The following is a 25713-nucleotide window of genomic DNA, read 5'->3' as shown; positions in this document are numbered from 1 at the left end:
CACTCTGGTAATAGCAAACTAAAAGAAAGTATGTGCAAATGAAGAAGACAATGAGTTTTTATCTTCAGGCTAAGATTAAAGAGGAGGCCAGGTTTAGTATTGCTGGCCTTTAATTCCAGCACTCTGGAGGTTGCAGCAGACAGACTCCTCTGAGTTAGAAGCCAGACTAGTTTACATAGCAAGTTCCAGGCCAGCTAGGAGCACACAGTGAGACCCCATCACAGAACAAAACACCCATAGCTCACCTGCATTTTCTAAGACCTTTCAACAAAGGTATGATTAAGAATTTATGAGCATTTTATTCTAATATATTCTTCAGTCTGATGTCTAATTTGGATGATAATTTGGTTTAAAATGTATGCATTAGTCTAAAAAGGATTAGAATTAAGTAAAAAATTCAATAGGCTAGAATTAGAATCAGTTTTGAGTTAGAACTAATTAACAAAAAGTAGTATTTTAAGAGTTATAAAACATTTTCTTTTCAAATAATTCTATGAGGATGCTGTACAATTCATTTGGATCATATTCCCCAACTCCTCACAGACCCACTGCCTCCCCTACCCACACACCCGTGTCCCTCATATATTCTGGAGTATAAACCTACCCTGGAATGGTATTTAATCCCCTGCAGGTCATTTGTATGCTATCACGTAGCTACGAATTCACACGTGCAACTGTCCTGCTCTGCCTGGAAAACATGATTTTCTTAGAGTCATCTACCACTTCTAGTTCTTACAGTCATTTTGCTCTCTCTTCTGCTGTGATCTCTGAGTCTTGGCAGAGAGGAGACTGACAGATATGTCCCACGTAGGCCTGAGCACCCCACAGTCCTCATTCTCTGCGTGTTGGCCAGTTCTGGGTTTCTGTATGGCCATCTACTGCAAGAAGCTTACCTGAGGCGCACAGAGGGAAACATTAATCTATTTATAACAATAAATCGTCAGGAATCATTTAATATTATATCCATTTAGCAGAACAATAGTTAACCCTAGGGTCTGTGACTCATCCAGCCACAGATTTTTGAATCAGGTAACAGTGCCAGGTACGGGTTCCATGTCGTTGGTCACACAGCAGTTGGTTATTCCCATAACATTCAGGGTATTCCCATAATATTCAGGTTTTTTGGCTTCAAAGCTAGTTAAGACTGATGATTCCTTTTCTTCCAGTGCAGTGCATGAACAGCACCTGCCAGCATTATGAAAGCTGGCCAGAAAGGGTGAAGCTTCCAGGCCCATACCCAGTTGGTACCTTATGTTACATGAAACAGGTTTTAAATAAACATACAAAAATGATTTTCTAAGGATCGTTATTCATGTCATACTTTATAAAGTACAATTACAGATATAAAATTCAAACATTCTTAAATTTGTTTATAGCATAATATGAAAAGTATTTAATATACATGTTTAAAACTTTTATAAAAATATTTACCCATGAGGCAAAACAGCAAAGTGAAGCTTATGGGATACAGTAATATAAATTTAGGAAAATAATTTGACATGCATTACCTAAGTTTCCAATTATCCACTAACATGATACTAAAATAATTTAGTTACATTTCATATGAATGAATTAAAAATAGAATTTTAGAATTAATACCTAGAATTAGAAGAATGCTATGACACCTCTCAGAGGTATTTCCAAATTATTCACACAGGACTGTGAGGAGCTTTGCTACTACATGCACGTTGAGGCTGTTGCCAAGTAGACGGTACTGCTGCTTTACTGTTACCTTCTCAGGAAACCCTGGAAAACAGAGGTGGCTTTTACAGCACAGTTACTTGCAATCCTAATGTTCAGAAATAAAAGATACCTTTAGTAAAAGCACAACGGCTGTTTTATAAATACAATCATGCCTCCTTGACAGTGTTGTGCTTATTCGGTGAGATGCTGTAGAACACAACTGTATTACATACTATCAGAATATGGCTAATGCAAACATGTACTCGAGTTCACAGAGACCTATGTGCTAATACACTTTGGGAAAGTAGTTGTTACTATTTTCTTGGTAGTTCTTTTATTTAACAACACGTTTATATAGGGCTCTACTTTACATACCACAAAATTTCCCTTTTTAAAGTACAGGGTTCATGCATTTTGGGATAGAGCTCTCAAACATCTTCATGTCAACAACAACAACTCCTGTACCCATCTTTAGTGAAAAATTTGGTTTCTTTAAAAAACACATAAATATTATAAGACTGTGTTTTGTTCTAATCCTAGGTTGGGGATTTAGGGTTGCTTTGAAGCACCTGCCTATGACTTTCCTTGTGCTCTGGCAGGGGCATGGTATTGTTAGCTGCAAAGGGTTTCTACAAGTGTATGATGTTTAGAATTCTGGGCATTTTTCAGAGGATATATAAATGCTACAGCCCCAATAGATGGTGAATGATTGGTGGTTGGATGCTGTTGGCTGAGGTTGGCTAAGTAGTGATGCCTAAAGAAATGCAAAGGAGTAATGTCCTGACTGATGTTGAACCTGCCGGAAGGAACTCCTCTAATTAGCAGGAAGTCATTTAAAAATACTGACAGCCCCCTTTCCTCTCTCTCCTTTTTTCCTCTCTTATCTATCTGGAAGTTGAAAGGGAAGAAGTAAAGGGGTAGAGAAGGGTAGAAGAGACAAAGGAACTCACAGAGCAGCAACGGGCTACCCCCCTCAGCAGGTGCTTCCTGGTCCTTCTCTTTGTCCACCCCCAACCACTACTACTACAGATGTGGCTGCTCTAACGTCATCTAAATGGAATCAAGTGATATGTTTTATGTCTTCTGTTTTACAGTTATTATAATGGTTTTAAGGTTCATTCACATTAGAGAAAATTTCAGTACTTCATTTTTATTATTTAATAATGTTTTAATATATAAGACATTTTATTTATCTATTCATTAGCTGGTAAACATCTGAGTTGTTTCCACTTTAGGATAGTATATATAATAGTATATAGGAGATATGGAAGTTTTTTCTTGGATATGTGTCTAAAGGTAAAACGGCCGAGTCATGTATTATGTATAATGTCTGCAGAGATGTTAACACTATTTTAATTCACTCTTGTGGATATGAAGTAATAGTCACTGTGGTTTTACTTTTTCTTCTCTAGTAACTAATGATATTAAACATCCCTTTCATGTGTTTTTTTCTATATGTTTATCTTATTTGAAGAAATGTATATTCAAATCATTTTGACATTTTTATGTTGGATTATTTTTCTTTTTAGTGTTGTTATAAGAGCTTTTTATATATTCTGTATATAGCTAGTTTTCACAGTTTGCTTCCATAAGCTGATTTTCTGCTATCTGACTTAGTCATATTCAGTGTGCTTTGAAATAACAAGTGACTAAATAAATAAATAAATAAATAAACAAACAAACAAACAGTAAGATAAAGGAAATAATTAAAGAGCATTAAAACAGCACAATTAAATACATTTGTAATGAAGAACCATTAGGTAAAGCTGCTTTATCAATACTAGACTCTACGTTGGCTACAGTAAGATAACAGCTACAATAAAGCTGCCATCTGCAATGAGCAGGACTGTAAAGCTTGAGTCCCACAGACAGTAAGCCGCAGGCAAGCACATTACTAATCTCAAAGACGATTTAGCTCCAAATGTGTTTACAGATAACACTTTACACTATCTGAGGAAATGACCCTTTGCAATATTATGACTACACTAACGGGAAAGGTGAGTTTACAAACAGAATTTTATACAGATATTAGAGTCTAAACTAAGTGATAGACAAATTATATTGTTCTTAAGTTAACAGGTGTTTTTTTGAGTTAGTTATATTAAAATATTGGTAGTCTTAAAAAACAAAGCTACACAGAATGTACAAGGTCAAGACAGCAGCTTTCACCCAGTAAAACTGGTGTTTCTCTCCAAAGCCAGCTAGGTACACACATGCAGGTTTTCAGTCTGTCACAAAGACACCAGGATAAAATGAGCAGACAGATCAATGTGAACCCATTATTGCCAGGGGACAAATGGCTCAGACAATGTCCATTTTTGTACCCACAGCCAATAATGTTGGGAACAAACATGAAGCACACTGTGTCATGTTCTATAGTAACAGCTAGGTAAAACTGTCCACAGACACATAACACATATTTTAAAAGAGCATTCAGCAATTTAAAATATATAACAATAGCAAAAAAATGAAATCATAAATTCAAAAACAGAACAAAGAGGGGCACATGGGAGGGGTTAGAGGGATGAAAGGGAAGGAGGAAAATGGTGTGATTATATTTTAATCTAAAAAATGTTTTAAAAGAAATGAAACAAAATTAAAAGACTCTTCATATGTGTTTTGTATACATATATTTGAAGAACCTCAAGAAATTCTATATTATTCACCTCAAATTTTAAAACAAAAAATATTTATAAAATTTACAAAATAAAATTACCCTTCTTGAGTGTCTACCAACATGGCTCAGTGCCACAATGCCTAAAGACATGAGCTCATGACACCCATCTGATGAAATGATATCCTCTGACCTACACATACATCATGGCATAGGCGTGCGCGTACATACACACACACACACACACACACACACACAAATAAATAAACAAACAAACATAATACTTTTAAATTATCTCTCTGTAATGTGAAAATTAGAACCAATACAAGATTTCTTGTCTAGGACATTATAATAAGCATTTAATATACTAACCCAGTCAATAGTCATAATACCTCATAAAGTAAGTCTTATAATTATCTACGTTTTACAAACAAGTAAACTAAAACAGAAAAGTTAGCCTAAGGTGGAGCAAGCGAAGACTCTAGCTGGGTCTGCCTCTGGCCCCTCCGCACCCCTTACCAAGTTTCAGTAGTACCATGGTGACTAGAACCCTGCATGTAAAGTAATAGATAGACTGGGCCTTAGGAGTCCATTCTGATTAGACAATCAACAGCTTTTCTCTTAAGTAGTGTGTAAAGTACATCTGGTTGTTCAAAATACAGTGACTAGGAAAGTAGACTGAAAGCAGAATTGAGTCCAACCCTCAGCTCGTTCTTCTACAGTTTTCTTACTTTGTGACATAAACTAAGGCAAGGAGGGTCTGTGGCTTTCTTCAGTAAGTCTCTAAAACATTGAGAACTAAATAAGAGGGCCAAAAAGAAAAATCACATTTTTCTCTTTCTTTTTTATTTTTTTATTTTTTTTTGGTTTTTCAAAACAGGGTTTATCTGTGTAGCCTTGGCTGTCCTGGACTTGCTTTGTAGACCAAGCTGACCTCGAACTCACAGAGATCCTATCTTTTCTTTTTTTAATTAAAAAAATAATAATAATACAATTACATCATTTCCCTTTTCTCTCTCCAATCTCTCCTATGCCCCCTCTTCTTGCTCCCTCTCAAAATTATGGACTCTTTTTAAAAAATTGTTATTATTACACAGAAACACACATACACAGGGACCAAAATCCTAAGTATAAAAGTACAAACTGCAACACTGATAAATTTTTAAAAGGGCAGGGAGTAGAAAATAAACCTGTTTGCTGTCAGTATGCTCACAGAAGCAAATACCAAGAATAGTTAAGTGAAATGGCCAGCTTGTTGTCAGCGCTCTTCCAAGACATCGCCTGTGGATTTATTATTTAGAATCTAAAAAAATGATTCTTTAACCCATTCTTCGCCTCACACACATGCATCAATATTGCAACTCTACTGGATTTAATAAAGTTCCCTTTCCCTACTCAAATCCTCAAATCCTCAGGGTTCTCCGAGGCAGATCTCCTCCTCCCTACCCTGGAGGCATGCTGCATAGGTCTATTTTTCCCTTAGGCTACTTAGCCAGCTATGGAGAGCACGTGGAGCCCTGTGTAAGAAACCATGGACCTCTTAGAGCTAGGAGTGCTGGTGGCAATGGAAGCAGGGGAGGGCTTGGGAGCTCTGTGAGCACAGGGCAGTGTCCAGGCTTCAGGGGGCTAATCCCAGGACTTCCTGCACTGTGGTGGAGTTAGGACTTTGTCTTCCCTCTATCTTGGCTTTGTTTGTGAATTCCCCTGCCTTAGATCCCCTTTGAATGACCCTTACCCTCCTTAAAGTGGAGAACAAAACCAATAACTGATAACATATCTTTGCCAAAGTAAAAAAACAACCACAAATACAGCCCTTGCCCACAGCTAGTTAACTCAACCATACTTTACCTTCTTTTGAAAAAGCCAGTTGAGCCTGGCTAAGTTTGGTGGTACAGCCTGTAATTCCAGCTATGGAGGGGGCTGAGGTAGGAGGGTCATGAGTTCAAGGACCACCTAGGCTAGAGAGCAGGCTCATGATGAGCCTGGTCAATGTAAAAAAAAAAAATCTGTTTCAACATATAAATTAATTCAAAAGGAAGGGCTGGGGAATGTAGCTTGGTGTAACACACTTGAGCCCCTGGGTTAATAAAAATACCAACAAAATGAGCAATTGAAGTGATTGTCATCCCCCCACGCCTACACACACACACACACACACACACACACACACACACACACAGAGAGAGAGAGAGAGAGAGAGAGAGAGAGAGAGAGAGAGAGAGAGAGAGAGAGAGAGAGAGAGAGAGAGAGAGAGAGAGAGAGAGAAGAGAAGAGACAGAGGGAGAGTGTGTCCTACTGAGATGCTGAGAGCTTTAGTGAAGGAAAGCTGAGAGCTACATGGATCCCACATACCAAATTCTGGAGGAAATCCCTGGAGATTGGCAATTTCTTTAGGTGTGAAATACCGCAGTTTAAGCATTGACAACTTAGCTATCTTTTCTTCTGGTGGCAAATCAGTAAGAGACTTATAGATATTTTCAATCTGTTAAAAAAAAATCCAAGAGAAATTAAAAGGTATTGTATGACCAGACTTAGGATTACCAGTTGTGGGGCAGTCTAAGAACAGTGGACAAGCCAGCTGCTGTGCCACGCGGTAACAATGTATAAACAAAATATTTCTGTGGAACAACTACAGTCCACTCAATAACTTGGCAGCAGACTTAGAAGAAGAAAAGACTCACACTGAACAGAGCAGGGTCACTTTCACTTTATCTGTCATTTTTGACTTTCTAAAACTAAGCCCTATCAGTAAATATATAAATTAGATTATAGAAAAATATAGGAAGCAGAGTCAACTATTTTATTTCATAATTCTAACAAGAAAATAAAAAGAATGACTCCACAGAAAGGAAAGTGTGTGTGTGTGTGCAAGTGTGTGTGCATGTGTGAATAAGGAACAGTTGAACATTTAAAATTATTTTATTATTCTTAAATTAAATGTTAAAAGTAGTGTTATGGCGTGGAAAGCTTTAGCTTTTATCATACATGGTACCTGCACATCCTCTGCCATCTGCAACACAGAGCCTGTCCCTTCGATGTAGCTTCCATACCTGAAAAACAAGATGAGCGTTATATAACACCTGATGTATTTTAGTGCCAAATTTTAAAAGATTATTTCTTTGTATGTCTGTGCATTCATGTGTGAGTATGTGTCTATTTTGTGTAAGCAGGTGTGCATGCATGTGCATGTGTGTGGAGACAGCCCTCTGAAGGCAACCCTGGGTGTCATGCCCTAAAGCACAGTCCGGTGTTTTTTGGAAGCACACTCTCTCACTGGTATCAAACACACCAATTAAGTTAAGCTGGCCAGCTAGCAAGGCCCAGAGACCTGCCTGTCTCACTCCCCCAGAGCTGAAATCACAAGTGCATGCCACAAGTGCATGCAGCTATATTTACATGTCTCCTGGAGTTCTAATTCAGGGCTTGTGAAAACACTGTACCAAACAGAGTCTCTCAAGGTCTTTTCCTTAAAAAAAAAATATTTTTAAGTGATAAAATATTTCCATAATAACATACATTAATATTTTCTAAAAGATTTGACTAGTACATAAATATGTTTTGTAATTTAAAATAAGACAAAAGACATAATTCTATGTAAACTTTTAGGAAACTGAATGTACTAGTTGAGTTGTATAAATATCATTGAATGATGTATTAGCATTTTTGTATTAATTGTCCTAGCTGCAATATTATTTGCTAGAAAATATACATTATATTACAAAGGTCCATGGCACATTAGACCGAATGTATACATGAAAACATATCACTGCTTTTATTTTTATAATGACTGATTTATGATTTTTCTCTTAGCATCTCAAAACTTTGGCTCTCTAATACCACATATACATGGTCCATTGAATCTGAATTTAACTCTCATTAGACCAGATTTTACTATCATTTTCATTTAAGAATTAATTAGTTAAAATTGTGTAAGAATTACAAAATATAATAAAAAATAAAATAATAAATAAATAAATAAATAAAATTCTAAAAAAAAAAGAAAAAAGAAAAAAGAATTACAAAATATTTCAGAAATGAAAGGTATGTTGCCAAGCTGGTTTTCCATCACATGAGCACTCTCTTTTCACAATAAGGACAATTTAAAATATAAATAAGAAAAGTACATCACGGAAAAATAACTTTCAGGCTGTCTTTTCATATGTGCTACAGTCAAACGTGTGTGCGCGCGTGTGTGTGTGTGTGTGTGTGTGTGTGTCTGCCATCTTTAGCAGAAAAGACTGCCACAGTAAAGTTTCCTTTATGTCATGTTTATTATAAAAGAATACCAAGGTTGCTTTTTATTACAAAATTGATAAGCGCTATTTTATGGTCCTAAACAGAACCTATTGGACTTGGTAATAGACAACAGCTGAGTGGAGTCATTTTAAAGTAATAAATCCTTTCTCCTAGAAGCACAAGGGCAGATCATAAAATCAGAGTTAGTCTACACGGCTGTAGGACAGCAGTGCCTTTCCCACAGACACACAGGTTTGATTGTCTCATCACACAACGGCCTCCCCAGCGAAGGAAGTGGAGGAGTATGCACAAAACAAAGACAGGGTCTTGAACTTTTTCCCCTTAAAGTCTCAATTTCCCTCACCATTCTAAGTTTTTAAAAAGTTGACCAAAAAAACTGCCATAAGTCAAGAAACAACTCAAAGCAAAACCCTAAGTGGACAATAGGTAACCAACAAAGCAATTATGATCCTCTTTTACCATGGACTTTATTACCATGCAACAATATCCAAAGAAGATTATGAGTGACTATCTTCCAAGCCAGCAGCCACCATTTTGGAAATTCCTCTGTGTTTCTTACAAAAGGTTACCCCAGCTGGGCCTGTTGACTGCTTTTGCCCCTCATGGAGGGGTGGGGAGGGTCACAGACTTCACCTGAGTACCCAGCTGCTCCCTTCTCTGTGTTCTGCGTAACTCTGTATTAATTGCACATGGCCCAGGGAAGGGTACAGAGTATATACTCCAGCGAAGCCTACATGAGGGTTTCTCCATCTGTGCAGATGCAGACAAGACAACATTCATACTGGGTAAAGACTTTCCAAATGGAGCCTAATGGGGAACAGGAGCACTCACACTCCTGTAAGTAGCCTCTCACCTACGCTCTGGAAGGAAGCCCAATAAATTCAATGGTTCTCAAGAGTAAACTTTGGTGAATCATGCCTCGGTTTGGGCTGGGACCTTAGGAGTCAGGGCATTGTAGCCACGATGAGAAAAGGCTCTTTTATGTTCACTCCAGGAAGCAGTATTAACAACAACTCCTTTGGCAGGCCATGTACTATATTGATATCACAGGCTGGTAACAACAGACACTAGATGGCTAAGAGCCAGATGTAGTAGGGAGTTTTTAATCTAGTAACCTTTAAATTATGAACGACGAGAATATGTAATTTGTTTAAAAATCTAAATGAGTTTTAATTTTTAAGTTATACCTGGATGATTCTATTCTATTTCTTAAAATTAAAATATATTTTTAATGCACTGATAGACATCCCTCTTGAGGTTTCATATGTTTCACAGAAAGAAAGGTGATAAAGCTAACATTCACAAACTACAGAAATCACGTTCACACAGTATTTAAGCTGTGCAAAGGTCATCCACAAATGTCCTTGTCTCCCATGAACAATCTGTGGGTAGTGCACAGAATGTTCTGCAAGAGGAATGTCACTCGTGTTCCACCGGCAATTAGGAAAGAAAGTCAGCTTAAGAGAAATACTCTATAAAGCGCTTCTTGTTCAGAGAAGAACAAAACGACTAGCTAGGAAACATGATTATTTTAGATACGACACGGAGGAGTCTCTTTCCAGCTTACCCTTTGGTAAAGCACGTGGACCTCCGGGAAGTGGGCTGAACGATGTCTAGTAGCAGAGCGTATCGCAGCAGTAACTGTGGTGGTAAAAGGTACTGATTTGTGTCACCATCTTCAAGAAAATCTTTCAGCATCTGCACAGAGACGTCACTGTCCTGTTGGCGTTTCCTGTCAATTTCTTCTGCAGTTTCAAGCTTAAAGAGAATTGTATCTTTTCCAGAGCTCTGTGTGCTGCTGCTATCAAAGCAGACGTTTGGTTCAGTTCTCTTCACGGTTGGCTTATTTTCTGAAACTACTGTGTATTTTTGTGGCTGTGCATTTACGATTTTAGGAAACTCCATCAGTATCTGTCATCAAATAAAAAAAAAAAACACATAGAGCATCAAAGTTTTATTTAAAATTAAGAGGTAAATCAATAATGTGAACAGAACATGTGGAAACGTTTTTAGTTTGGTACTAGAACCACAGACGTTGTGGTTTGCTTGTGTTCACATGAGTTAATGTCGGGAGTTATTCTTCACACAGCCATATAAAAGGTGAGGTGCACAAGACTTATATCCTAGAATTCCTGTTTGCTGTACTTATTAATGGAAAAACTCAAAAAATTTAAACACAGCAGCACAACTGGAAAAAAGTTTCAAGAGCAACAATGATATTGGAAAATGAATATGAAACAAAAGCTTACTAAACTCCTTCTTTACAAAGGAGATCCCGCAGCGTCCTCAAATCTAAAACAAAACTCAAGCGTTTTTCACTGAGAACACTTATGTCCCATGGAGTGAGGGTGAGCAGGGGGCACGATTCATTTTGGAAAGTCATAATTTTGTATAAACTTCTCTTTTACAAATGAGAAAACAGTCAATGAATTTTTAGTGGTTAGGTTCTCCTTAATACACGTTTTCCATCGTTTCTGGAGCTCTCCATTATGGGAAAGCATGTCTGTCACAGGAGAATCAAGTGGCAGAACTGGGCTTCACTGGCAGGACTGACGGGCTGTTGAGCTTTGTTTGTGATGGTTGCACAAAGCAAAGTTCTTTGAGCCACTGAAACTCTGTTATCTTCCCTCACTTCTTACGGAAACATAAAATTATTCACCATACAATCCCAACTTAGCAGCTGAGAATTTGCTGTTAGCTTATATTAATCATTACTACATTTTAATCAATTAAGATAAATAATGTTGAGATCAGAGAAACTATAATAAATGTTTAAACAGGCCTATTTAAAGCCAGCATATTATAATTTATCAGAAGTAATAGATGGTTTTAAATGGGAAAAAAGAATGACAGCTCTAACAGCCAGTGGTCATGGAAGTCATGATGGCACTAATGATAATTTTTGAATTTACAAAGCCTTTGTGAGTTTGGCTTTGTTTAGTTTAGTTGAAAGTGACATCAGAAGAAGCAGCAGCCTGGAAATGGACAGGACGATGACCTGCATTATACACTCAATAGGCACAGAAACCCTAAGTAGCTACTGAGAACAGACCAGAAAACTGTGGTTCATTCACAAGCAAACAGTTATATCAATACCAACAACAATACCTGGCTAGGGGCTTGAAAAGGTAAAGGCTCTTTCTGAAGCTTTGCAATGAGAAAATACCGTAGCCTTGAGTTTGGAATGCCAAGCTGTAAGCAAAACAGAACAGTTAGATACCATATGAAATTTGGGAGATTTGAAGCAACCTCAGCACCTAGCATAGAGATTCAGGCAGACATGCACCTAGTTTCTGCCAAAGCAAATATTGCTACTAATGTTAGAAGACTTTTTTCCCCTTGCTCTTGCTTTTTTGTTTTTCGAGAGAGAGTTTTTCTGTGTAGCTTTGGTGGTCCTGAAACTCACTTCTGTAGACCAGGCTGGCTTCAAACAGAGATCTACCTGCCTTTGCCTCTGGAGTGCTGGGATTAAAGGTGTGTGCCACCAAACCCAGTATTGAAGACTTCTTTTCAGAAGAATCTAAGCCAGTTAAATTGCTATTCTGTACCTTTAGGTGAATGAAGATTATTCCTGACAAAACATGTATACATGTATCCAAGTAAGAAGAAAAGAGACATTTTGTATTTGTTATTGATAATATAATAATAGAAAAACCATTAAGTTCAAACGTAGTTATTCTTGCCTGGTTTTACTTTTACTTTTAGAGGAGCATTTACTATACTCTAAAAGAGGCAATGTTATGAAATAAAGTTAAATAGATCAGTTACACTGCCAGTTCTGACAATTTATATATTAAATTTTAAAGCTAGATTTTCTTTTCATTTGTGAACAAAGAATTATATAATATGGCTAATGATGATAAGAAACTAAAAATATGACAAACATAATCACACAAAATCAACTTTTTGAAAAACAAGCAAGTGCTTTGATTTCTTATATGAACTGACAGCAACACTTTCAACCTAATTTCATGTAATAAAAAAAATTATAATGTGTCCACTTCATTTTCAATCCTGTATTACCCAGAGAATTACCGAATGCAAGACATCTAATTTAGACATGTAAAACACATATTTTCAAAACCTGCAGTCATTTGTTTTCCAAAAAGAAAAATGTAGGAGAGTTAACGAACCTATTTTATGTACAAGCAAAGCAACGAGCATGCACCATGTTCTTCAGAAAGTAAGATCCATGTCTAAGCTAATTTAACACTTATGTGAAACATTAAACATAGATCTATTTTATTTATTACATCAAATTCCCTTAGAGGATCACTTACATACAGGTTTGAACTGTCGTACTTACAGAGGACGGAGATAACAGAAACTCTTGATACTGAAAGCCACAGGTTTCTAATGTGTGCACCAGCAGCTCTCTGGGAAGAGAAAGAGTCAAAGAGAAAGCTTCCAGCTGCTGCTTAGAAAAGGCACTCTCATAGAGCACTTCATCATCAGGAAACCCCAAGTGTGCCAAGCCATTTAGTGGCAGGCTCCCCAGGCATTACTTGAGGAATCGCACTGGAATAAGGTGACACTAGAGGAGTTTCTAGCACAAGCAATAGAGCGGCCAGACAATGTGACCAACTGACGAAAGCTTAACTCCTTAATTAAATGGCTCTGGGAACAGAAACCACAGCTCCACAGGGCAAAGCAGAGGGAATCGGTGATGAGCAACAGGTGATCAAGCAACAGCCTATGTGGATGCCTTCTCTCCACACAGGCTGCGTCTGGTGGAAGCCTGCCTCTGAGCCATCTCTCCCATCTAACAGTATGGTGACACGTGCTCACCATGAGGTTGTTCTTAATGAAAATATTTCTGCTTATAAATACTTAATACTAAAATCAATACTCATTCTGGAAGATCAAAAGGAGAAGAGAAAAAACTTTGTAATGTTTATATTATTGATAAAACGTCATATTAATTAATAAACCATATCTTTTAAATGTCAGAATATGTAGTAATTATTAGATCTTTATCTCCCAACAGGGCCTACTATAAAATATAGCAAGTTTAAGACATATGCAAGACAAATATATTTTTTACCTTGTAGAAGATACTTCAAAACCTTTGACATTTTCTAAAAGAATATACTTGGGTAATTTTTGTAGTCTAAAACCAAAAACAAACAGAAATACAAAGACTGAATTATAAAGACGCAAAAAGAAAATCACAACTTGTGAGAAATGGGCCTTAAATAATTTAATAGATTTTTTAAAAATTAATTTTAATTCCTATTTTATTCATTTTTCTCAAAGCATAGTATGCTTGAAAAAGCTCACACTTGAACAGTTAAGTTCCATTGAAGCACACCTCAAACTATGGGTTTTCACGGGGCTTCTGTACTGCAAAACTCAAAAAAGTTGCCATTCAGCCATGATGACAGTGTTCACTAGCACTGGCTGCCATTCAGCCATGGTGACAGCGTTCACTAGCACTGGCTGCCATTCAGCCATGGTGACAGCGTTCACTAGCACTGGCTGCCATTCAGCCACTGTGGCAGCGTTCACTAGCACTGACTACCATTCAGGCATGGTGGCAGCGTTCACTAGCACTGACTACCATTCAGGCATGGTGGCAGCGTTCACTAGCACTGGCTGCCATTCAGCCATGGTGACAGCGTTCACTAGCACTACCATTCAGCCACTGTGGCAGCGTTCACTAGCACTGACTACCATTCAGGCATGATGGCAGCGTTCACTAGCACTGACTACCATTCAGCCACTGTGGCAGCGTTCACTAGCACTGGCTGCCATTCAGGCATGGTGGCAGCGTTCACTAGCACTGACTACCACTCAGGCATGGTGGCAGCGTTCACTAGCACTGGCTGCCATTCAGCCACTGTGGCAGCGTTCACTAGCACTGGTAGCATCTTCATGACTACTATGGGTGAGCAGAGGCAGCAGATTTTAGCTGGTTACTGAAAGCTCTACCAGTCACTACGGAGGCAAGCATGCCTTTGTGAAATTATTAGTTGTGGCAAAAGAAGGGTGCATGTAACAACTGCTTCTCTCTACAAAGTGACAAATGTTGCATCGTTTCGTACCCATAGTTTTAAATTAAAGGTAACTGCACAAGAATCTACATTTTTACCTTGGAAGAATATCTAGGATATACAGGAAGCTATTTGTCCTTGGATCAGCCATATCCCCCTGTAGGCCAATTCTAAAAAAGCAAAGAAAGCATGAAAAGGTTTATCAAAAACTTTATGTACTGATATCAAAAAGACTTAGTCAGCTAAGAGAATTTAAATAAGTTGATCTTTACCATAAGAAACTAAACAGAAAAGAAAGAAAAAACAAGCTGGGTGGGTAGGCAGCAATCTGGAGCTGATGACACTGGTGATAACCACCATTTAAGGTGACCAAACAATGAGGAATACTGAGATAATCTTGTCAGGTGCAAACACACCCTTGACCTCAGGGTTATACTTTACAAGCAGAAGTTGAAGCTTAGACAAACCAGGGTCAGCACATGCACAGGGTCAGGTGGTACTAGGCTAGCAAACAAATCGTACAAAGGTTCACAATATGGTCAAGGTTCAAGTAGAAGGGAACACTTGGATTGGGTGTGAATAACAGGAACAGAGGATCAGGGTTTAAACTTCAGTGCTTAGTAGCTTCATGGTCCTAAGCTATGTGACATCTCTCGCACTTTCCCAGTCCCGACACCAACGCTAAATCTCTCAGTGGGTCTGAAGGTTATTTGGAAATCAAAAGAGACTTAAATAGATTCCTCAGAAATCATCAGTTTTTATATTCTGTCCCTTTCCACTCAAAGAGTTCAGACATCAACTGCAGAATCAGTTAGTGATGGCATCAGCAGGCTGGAATTGGGCTAACATACAGGGAAGATAGCAGGAGGGAAGATACTGGGCCCATTGCAGTAGAACATATACTCTGTTCTGCACACATGAGGCCACACTCTGTCACATGCTTAAAGCCACCTTCATATGGAATGTCCTTTGCCATCTTTGATAAAGTGCTACTCTGCTTCAGACAGCTCTGACCATGCCTCTGGAAGAACTCCCCTCTCTGGGCATGACACACACTATTTTTTCCTCTATTTTCTCGTGGAACTTTCAGAGTTCTCAGAGTACCAGATGTCCCAATTTATATAACACTAATTTATGAGTTATTCCTTTCAATTATAAACTCTGAAGCTCAGGAACAAGTGTCCAGCACATTATATGGCATACAGGCACAATAAATCTTCAAGGAGATAGGTTTCCTCCCTATCAAAGATATTAAAATGTAGCACAAGAATATTCACTTTAATCATGATATTTGTTACATAACACTCCAGTTAGTCATTTTAATACAAAATATATAAATGTGTGATAAATAATGGCTCCTACTTTGTCTAATTGTATAGTCACAGGAAAGTTAACATTTCTCTGCCTCAGTTCCTCACCTACAAAGTAATAGTAGCAATAAGACACTACTACTATGGCCACTTGGAATAATTTCTTTTATTAAAGAGAGAAAATGAGCTAGGTTTAAGACAAAAATTCCTTGAGATACATTGTTAAAAACTACTATATAAATTTGAAATGAGAAATTATGTCTTATGAAAATACTGATTTTGAGAATTACACAATTTGTACATATATACTAAACTAGATTTCAGTTTTTTACATTTTACAATTTTTACAGTTTACAAAGGAAATATTTCTTAAGGAAATTCTGTTTTACTGATCAGAATTAGCTCTGAACACTAAAGAGCTCTCAACAGCTTAAAGCAATTAAGGTAATTTGAAACAAAAATAAATGTACCTTAGCTATACCTATAACAAAGTATTACATATTTACTGTTGATCAAATAAGTTTGCTCTTTTGACTGTAACTGTCAATTCTTATGCTTGATGCTGAGTTATAAACATGAAAAATGAAGGGATACATTGACAAAGTATTGTGAAGCTATGAGAGTTCAGCTTATAGTCTTCAAAGTTCTTCGCTTTTCCCTTCTCTATTCCTTACTGCTTCCCTCCCCTTCCTTTTCTTATTTGAGATGAAGTGTGTGTCATGATTTGAACCCAGGACGTCATGCATACTGGGCAAGCATTTACCACTGACTGAGCTATATTCTCAGCCCACACATACTCTTCCTTAAGAGAAAAAATATTTATTATACATACCGTGTGAATGGCTGACATGGAGGGCTCATTAAAATCATATTAAATGATAGCTTGTCAAACTCTTCCACTGAAATGCCCTAAGGAATGAACATTTTAAAGAAAATTATGCTAAACAATTAGAACTAAAGTCATCAGGAACCACAGGTTTACTTAACACAGTGCTGTACAGTGCAGCTTCTGTTACACTAACTTCCCAAACCAATCTTGTGAGGAAGGAACAGTGGCGCCCTCCACAACACTCATTCCTCTGTGAGGTCTCAGGTGTAACCTTGGAGGTTTTGGACTCAACCATGAAGAATTTTATCTTGTAATTAACCATGTTTGGGAAAGGACTGGGGAACCTTTAAGCACCTGTCGATCAAAATGCTTCCGCTTTGCAAGTATGCTGCTATAATGAACAGCCATCATTCTGGCCTTGTGCTCCCTGTCACTATACCAGCAAATAGAAAGGCCTCGTGTTTGTATGTCAGCAATTATTTTATTGTTTTGTCCTTGGCACAAGGAACTTCAAATGATTATAGACAAGATTAAGTAAAATGACACCAACTTGTTCATTTACATAGGCAGATCAGAAGATAAACAGTAAGAAACACATGTCAGGGATTTGCCAATTCTTATTAAGCACTCTTGGCCAGAAATGTAAAAAGAATAGACCAGTATAACAACCTCTGTAACAATCACAACAAATCCTAACAAGCTGGAAATGTTATGCTCTGAGTTCTTTGGAGAGTTGGTTAGCCTGGGAACAAGTCAGTTGTCTCTGCCTAATAAAGTTATTGACATACATAAGGACAGGAAATAACCTATGGATCTTCAGGAAGCAGTCATTTTTTTAAAAAATTGTTATTACAATATTAAATGTTCAGAAAAAGAACTGAATTTTATGAATACTTTGATACATAGTTTTCCTCTTTTCAGTAATGAGCTCACTAAATAATAGCAATGAAATGCTTACTTTTGACTGCATTTCTGAAAACACGGCACTGGGAAAGAAGGCGAGCTGCCTTCAGATGTGCTTCTGACCAATTTGTTCATGTTTTATACATAACTATGAAGTCTGCATCCCTAAGACAATGGTTTTCTTGTCTTGCAGCACATAACTGATAAACAGTGAAGCCTTACAGCTGCCTATTTCTTGCCTACCCCGCCCTGTGAAGGCATTTTGTGCACATACACGTACATCGACTAGATGTTTCCTGAGGACTACTCCAGTTACCCTTGTCATCTTTTATCTTGATGTCATTTATCTAATGTCAACTCTGACCCGTTTCACCCTTTATCAGCATTTTCCTAGTATTTCTGTTCACTTTATAGGTACAATATTTACGTATTTGCACCATTTACATGGCAGTCACTATTGTACAAAGCAATGAACAAGCTCAGTGAAGTGTCTGCTTGTGACATGTATATACCAGTCACTAGTGACTTGCCACTTGCTCACTGGATAAATTAACTGAGTACTTCGGTTTCATCTACAGCTTCTGACTGAGGAGTCCCGCCACTGGTTATGAACAAGCCTATGTTCATGTCGCAGCCTGACCATAGATGATGACAAAGACTTTTCTGGCACACTTTCCGGAGAAAGCTGGCTTCTTCTAGGCAGACCTGGTCCTCTGCCAGGACTGTGTCCCAGTTACTGAAGGGAGTTGCAGTCAAGGTCTTGCTGCCCTAGGCAATCACGCTCGTAGCACAGCTATCTTCATTCCAAATGAACCCAATTCTTTACCTGAAATCTTTGCCTATGAGAAGTCACACTCTATTGCCTGCTAGAGAGAGAAGACGAGGGAAAGACAACCTTCCTCACTCTGTCTCAGTACTAAGCACTTGTACTCCTTGGCCTCCCACTCACCCTGTCCTCACTCCACGGCTCCCTAAACAGGGACACAGCCTGCACCTTTGTGCTGATCCCTGAAACAAAGGTGAATCCATGTTTTGTCTTAAGTTAGGTCCTGGCTAATACTTTATGACCTCACCTGCATATGCTAACTGAAAAGGTCAAGCTCATAGAGGCAAAGAGTAAACTGGTTTACCTGGAAGCCACAGGAGTGAGTCTGGGCGATGTGGTACATGGCATGGTGATGGACTTTGCACCTGAAACTGCCCAGCAGTCTCAGAGAAAGTACAAACGTAGGGGGAAGAATATGCCAATTTGCTCAGTTTAACCATTTTGCCCCATACATATGTGACTACATAAAAATCATATATCATAAATATACATAATTTTTATTTCTTGACTGTTCTATAAAACAAAGTCTTCTTTTTCCTTTATAAAAATTCACTTTAATGAACTGACCCTCCTTTAAGTGAGTGGACGTGCCTCCCCAGCTCCTTTTATTGTTCCAATAATGTTAGAGAGTATGCAGATATTATGGCTTACCATTACCTATTAAAACTACCAAGGAAATATAATTAAAGTTTGAATCTCTCAAGCTTCTATTGGTACACAACACAGAAACCTCAATAAGTCCAAGTTTCTCAGCATTTCTCTTAAGGAGAAGAACAGACAGGATAGAATGGCTGAAACTAAAACATTCAGTAAGTACTGTGGTACTATATTGAGAATTTGTTGATTTGGGTTATATTTGGTTAGATTTACTTTAAAATATTTACATTAAATTCAAATTTATAATGAAAACTTTTATAAAATATCCAGGGATCCCATTTGTTATTTTACAGAAATTATGGAACCTATGTGTGCCTGAGTTTGTGGGTGGAGACAATTGAGAACTATGTATTTTGGGTACTCTTACTCTACGCATATTTACACTGCTACTCCATAATGAGAAGGCTGTGCTGATTGCAGCTGGCCACGGTGCTTATGGAATGCACTGTTAGTCGTTATTATCATCCCTGGCTCTGTAGACAGACAGCTCATGGGCCTCCTCTGAGAACCTATTACCACTCCCTGCTAAACTGACACAGTACTAGTCTGACCCTTGGTGACTTATCATTAATCCGTGTTAGTGCATCTCTCAAGCCTCATCAGAGAAGCTGCTTTCTGCAGTAGATGGAGATTAACAGACTCATAAGCGGTCAAGGAGCAGAGAACAAGAGACTCTGCCAGGATCGGCCTTGAGTGGGAAATCAGGCAGTGGATGACTACAATGAAACAATACTTTCAGACACAGCAGGGCAGGTGCACATATGAACACACAGCAGTAGTGACGGCATGCATAAGACTTGAGCAAACTCAGGCCAGACAGAACCCCAGCATGGAGGGAGCGAGGCACCAAGTTCCTCCCCAAGCTGAGTATCTACTGGTAACTAATAGCTCAGAATGGGAAATTCAGTGTTCTTTAAGCATGTGGCTCCTGCTAGATTGACCTTGATCTGGTGTAAGGCTACCCATCCAAGAATACAGAGGAAGAACAAATTAGACTTGATGAGATTTTTTTTTTTAAATAGGACACAAAGTTGGGTTAGTATGGAAGAAGGTCATGTGGAAGGAATTAGGGGAAGGGGTGAATATACTCAAAATACAATATATGAGATTCTCAAAGAATTACTGAAAAGATTTTTAAAAGATGATGTCTGTATCACTCCTCCCTCTAATGTGCATGGGGACGCAGGAGTGTGTTCCCAATGCCAGGGACAGGTGTTCCTCAGTATATAAACACTGTCTTTCACTTTCACAAATGCAGTCACATGGGTAGGAAATGTTCTCCGTTTATACTGCTTCAAAAATTTTCAACTAATTGATTTAAATATTTTATTTTCCTTTCATTTCGGTGAGGATATGCACATGAGTGTAGGTACTAGAGAGTCCAGAAAAGGTTGTCAGGACCCCTGGGCTAGAGTTACAGGCAACTGTGATCCACCTGACATGAGTACTGGAACAGAACTCAAACCCTCTGGGAAAACAGTGTGAACTCTTAACTGCTGAGCAATTGCTCTAGATACTCAGATACTTTTTTGAGGAATAGGAGGGAGGATAAGTAATATGATATGTGCATACAATTAGCTTTTATTCATTGATAAGAGAAAACCTATCCCTGACTCATATTGCAGTGTGAATGAACCTTGAAAAATTATACTAAATAAAAGAGGTTAAAAAAAAAAAAAGGCACACACAATTGCTTGCATCAAATTTCCAGAATAGCCAAATCCATAAAGACAAAAAGTAGGTTATGACTGTCAAAGCTAGAAGTGCACAGGAAAGGGAAGTAACTCTTAATGGCCTAGAATTACATTTTAGCATTGAATATTCTGGAATCAGAAAGTGTTGATGCACAGACACTTCGTAAATATACTAAAACCACTACGTATATGCTTCAAAGTGGTAAGCTACGTAGTATATGAAGTATATCTCAGTTTAAAATTTGCAACTCTCTACAAGAGTGTAAGTTCTAAGGACTTAACCTTCATGTTTAAAAAGCAACAACACAACCGCAGAAGCCCTAGAAAGCTGGATTAAATATAAGTAGAAGCTACGCTTGTTTTCTACTGCTATACTAGACTCCAATTAGTGCAGACTACCATAAAGTGCAACCTTCTGATTGCCACAGCTTTCTGCTTCATAGATGTAATCAGACAGCAGTGAAGGAAGCAATCCCCAAATAGAACCAAGTAATCTAAACCAGTGGAAGAGAGACCGGAGTTCCAGGAGGGAGAGGTCACGATGACTAGAACTGTGTCACAGGATGAAGGAAGTGACACTGAATCTGCATAACTGTCCCACTGAGTCTCTGGATATCAACCTGTGCACACAATAGTCAAAATGCCATAAAAGACAGAGTGAAGACTAAAAACCAGGGAAACAGTTACTGAGGAGAGTAAGTTCCAGAGTTTGCACAAAGTTAGGAATCATTTAGAAGCAATAATTCAACAGAATTTATTTATACTGTCTGAATTCTATATGTATTAAACAGTACAACTATCAAAGCTGTGCGCTGTTGATGTAAGAACTGACACATGCACACCACTAAGAAAAGGCCCCAGAAATACACCCACAGATATGGAATCTATTTCTCATGTCAAGGAAACTGACTAAAAGACTATTCTTTTCACTAAATGATCAACTTTATGTTCCCTTAAGGGGAGAAGAAGTGTATATAACCCAATTTTCATACTGTACCCCAAAATAACTTTTAATGGATCATAGGTCCAAATGGAAAAACAAATCTACAAATCTAGAAAAAACAAAGAGGAAAATTGGAGAAAGGGTTTCACAGAATACATAGAAAAAGTCCTCTGTAGGGCAAAGAAATCCTGTAACTATAACTTCTGCACTTTGATGGAAACAGCTAAAGAAATAAAAATATAAGCTATAGAACTAGAGAAAATATCTGTTGCACACATTTCTGAACAAATAAGTTTAATTCAGAAAACATATACAACTCATATAAGTAATATAAACTGTATACTTTGCCTCGGTACCAGTTTTTTTTAATGTAATTTATGCCTTCATAAGAATGCATAAGAATGCAGGGAGGCAGAGGCAGGCAGAGCTCTGTGAGTTTAAGGCCAGTCTGGTCTACAAAGTGAGTCCAGGACAGCCAGGGCTATACAGAGAAACCCTGTCCCAAAAAACAAAAACAAGAGAGAAAAAAGGAAGAAACAAACAAACTGAGGGCCTTGTTTTCACATTAAAAATATTGGTCTTTGCTGGGGTTCCCTTCCCTTACTTCCGTATGATAAACACCTAGGAATGGAAGTACTGGGCTATGTGACAATTATCTTCAAGTTGCGAGATAATGAAGGTTTTCCAAAGTGCTTTCTATTTTCCATTACCTCCACCAATGTCTCAGTGAGAAAACTCACATATTGGCCAACACTCCTCACTGCTGCTTCCAGTCTACCACAGTAAGAATGTGGGTAAAGGCACTTGCCCCCCCCCCACGCCTCATGTTCAAGCCTCAGAAGCCACATAGTGGGACCAACAACTGCAAGCTACCCTCTGGCCTACACACACACACACACACACACACACACGGGGGGGGGGGGGGTGTCTGTTTTGTTCATATTCTTTTTATTGATTGATTTTTACTGAAATAATTTTTTATAGTGTATTATGATCACAGTTTCCCCTCCCTCATCTCCCAGACTCTCCTTACCATCCTACCCATCCAAATACATGCCTTATTTCTATTTGGAAAACAAATAGGTCAATAATAAAGATTCTATTTTTTTAAGAATAAAATAGAATAAAAAGACAGAGAAAAAGAGAAGAAAAAGAAAAAAAACACAAGAAATACAGACACATGCACACACACAAAACCCATAAAACAAAAATTATGAACCATAGTATATAAGCAAAAGACAAGCAAGGTTTTATTTTTTTAAGCCCAACCAAAGCATTATAAGACAAAATCTCCAAAAATACAACTGAAGTGTGATGGAGGGTGGCTCAGGGGTTAACAGCACTGGCTGCTTTTTCAGAGGCCCTAAGTTCAATGCCTAGCACCCATATGGTGGCTCACAACCATCTGTAACTCTGTAGTCTCACGGGATCAGAAGATCTCCTCTAGTGTACAGATAGATGTGAACGCAGATCAAATACCCACATACGTAAGATCTCCGAAGCCAGCGTCTTTGACGCTTATGTGCTGCCTAAGCTCTACGTCAAGCTGCATTACTGCGTGAGCTGTGCCATTCACACAGCAAGGTGGTCAGGAACCGATCCCGGGAGGCCCGGAAGGACCGAACACCCCCACCTCGCTTTAGACCCGCTGGTGCTGCACCACGACCTCCTCCAAAGCCCATGTAAAGACAGGACAGAAGAAAAAATACTTTGGACAAATAAAATGGGAGTTACACTTTAAAAAAAAAAAAAATCTTAAAAAGATACAACTTAGTTCATTTTGTTTTGGCCATCTACTGCTCATATCCTTTTAAGACAGAGTCCATGATAGCTGAACCGAGTTAACTCTGACAAATTTGCTAAGAAGCATTCAAGAAGTAACCAGCAATGAGACCCTTTGGTGTTGTTACCATGTGCTTTAAGCAGTACATGACTGTTAACTGACTGTGACCCAGTAAAGCTTACTATCACCACAGAACCAAGCATGTGAAGTTAAGCGTGCTCTCAAACTTGTCAGTCTCTTCCTTCAGACACCAAAATACTGACTTCAAGCTTTAAGTGAAAAATTTTAATAACTTACTCTCTCTTCTGATAGAATTTAAAACAGTAATTCCTCTTCTCCTAAAGAATTGTTTGCATGATTTATTTTCCAGTTAAGTCCAGAAACCAGTATTTAGGAATTGTTAGAAATATGCATTTTTACCACTATATATGTATCAAAATAATAATACACACTTACTTCAATTGTCTTCGCCAGTACGTGTGTGTGAGGAAAATTGTGCTTGTATACTTCATTAGCAACAGTGTTTACATCGATAGCAGCCACCACATGTGCAGGGATACAACTTTCTGTAAGGACAAATGGAATATCTTCAGAAGTCTTCAGTATCAGCCCACGGTCAGGAGAAGCTGAAACAGCAGAATTCAGCAGTGCACTGACTCTCGTCCTCAGCTACCCAGCGTGATCTCGGACCACAAAGAACCAGGCAAGAAGGAACCAGGCAGCAAGTAGTTTTTCAGTACAACCCTTAGTCATGTCTCTGGCAGCATTCTGAGGGCTAAGAATAAAACTGCACTTTTAAGTTCTCTTAGAAGATAGCTTTCCTTTCTCATTAGCTACATGCTTATGCCAAACACAATTTTCTAAGTTATGTAAAAACAGGAACGCATAGCACACCCTAAGAGCCCTACTATTCAGACTTTTATATAAATAAATTAGCCAGGCTGGTGTGGTGGGGCATGCCTTTAATGCCAGCACTCTCGAGGCAGAAACAAGAGGCTCTCTGTGAGTTCAAGGCCAGCCTGGTCTACAAAGCAAGTTCCAGGACAGCCAGGGCTACACAGAGAAACTCTGTCGCTAAATAATGCATATATACATACATGCATACATACAAACATACATACATACATTCCACATGTTCTCACCTTCCCATGTTAAGAAAAAGCTGATTCACAATATCGCTGAAAATGTTTTTAATATGTTTATTTTGTAATAGCTGCCTCAATGAGATACACTTCCCATACAACAGAATCATCTTGCTTAGAGTTTAATTTTTGAATGAGGTTAAATCCACTGGTGTCCAAATGTAAAAGGTTCAGAGCCTAAAGGCTTACATTGCTGACAGAGCAGAGGAGACTTGGAGAGGAAAAGATGTGCATATGAAAGTACACTGTGCTGCTAAGGAAACATTTTCAACACAGCTTCAGATTCAAAGAATTGGAACATATTTTTGGTTGTAATAAAAGTTTAAACTCTGCAAGTGTAGCTATAATTATACCTCATGGCTACCATCCTGTTCTCTCAAAAACATATACAAAATCAATTATGCATCGACCCTGTTCAAAATCAGGAGAAAACATGGGGAATTTTAAATATCAAAGCGTCTGAAACTTCAGGAAATCACTGTTAACCCAACAATCCCACGCTGAATCCAACCAGCTCTCTCTTTAGCAGCCATTTGTTGATTAAGGACCAGCTTTCCTCAGTTCAGACATTTAAAGAGAAGAAATATTGGGGTCTAAGGAGCTAGAATTCACAAGGCAGGCACTTGCACAGATCATAGGACAAAAGGCAGAGAAAGACTCACATGCTCAGAAAGCCACTGCCACCTTACCCTGAGTCCTAAGAAAGACAGGTCGAAGAGAAAACAGGGACTTCAGTGTCTCCAGGTAAAATACCCCTGTCTGGTAGGCCCACATCACTCAGCTATCCCCCAGGGTACACAGTCCTCTGTGCCTCACACATGACACTATACCACTTAATACCTCAGGTGTCTGCCTCTGGCTGAATTTAAACTTAATAACTAGTTTCTTGATTTAGAATATATTTGAGATTATAAATTATATCTTTGTTAAAAAGTATAAAGACCTCAAATCCTAAAGCAGACAGACTTCTAAGCCAAAAGGTAATTTTGGCTTAGAATTTTAAAAATCACAAAACTTATTAATTCAAGTCACTAATCACTCTGAGAACACAGGATCTGGCTTTGTTAAATATGGTGACC

The 25713-nt window shown here is 38.3% G+C and overlaps 1 protein-coding gene across 1 annotated transcript; it reads right to left on the bottom strand.

The window, feature by feature from the left end:
• Positions 1 to 1483: 1483 nt before the first annotated feature.
• On the bottom strand, positions 1484 to 24022 carry Trdmt1 (tRNA aspartic acid methyltransferase 1). The gene is given in 8 exon segments (XM_051151303.1): positions 1484 to 1746; positions 6650 to 6779; positions 7290 to 7347; positions 10122 to 10465; positions 11663 to 11746; positions 12861 to 12930; positions 14646 to 14717; positions 23949 to 24022. Coding segments are annotated over 8 exon segments (933 nt in total). The 3' UTR covers positions 1484 to 1645.
• Between the last annotated feature and the right edge of the window lie 1691 nt (positions 24023 to 25713).

The sequence above is a fragment of the Acomys russatus genome, chromosome 9 (genome assembly GCF_903995435.1).
Source record: "Acomys russatus chromosome 9, mAcoRus1.1, whole genome shotgun sequence".
NCBI lineage: Eukaryota > Metazoa > Chordata > Mammalia > Rodentia > Muridae > Acomys > Acomys russatus.
The sequence above is the reverse complement of the archived record's forward strand: the minus strand, read 5'-3'. Positions and strand labels throughout refer to the sequence as shown.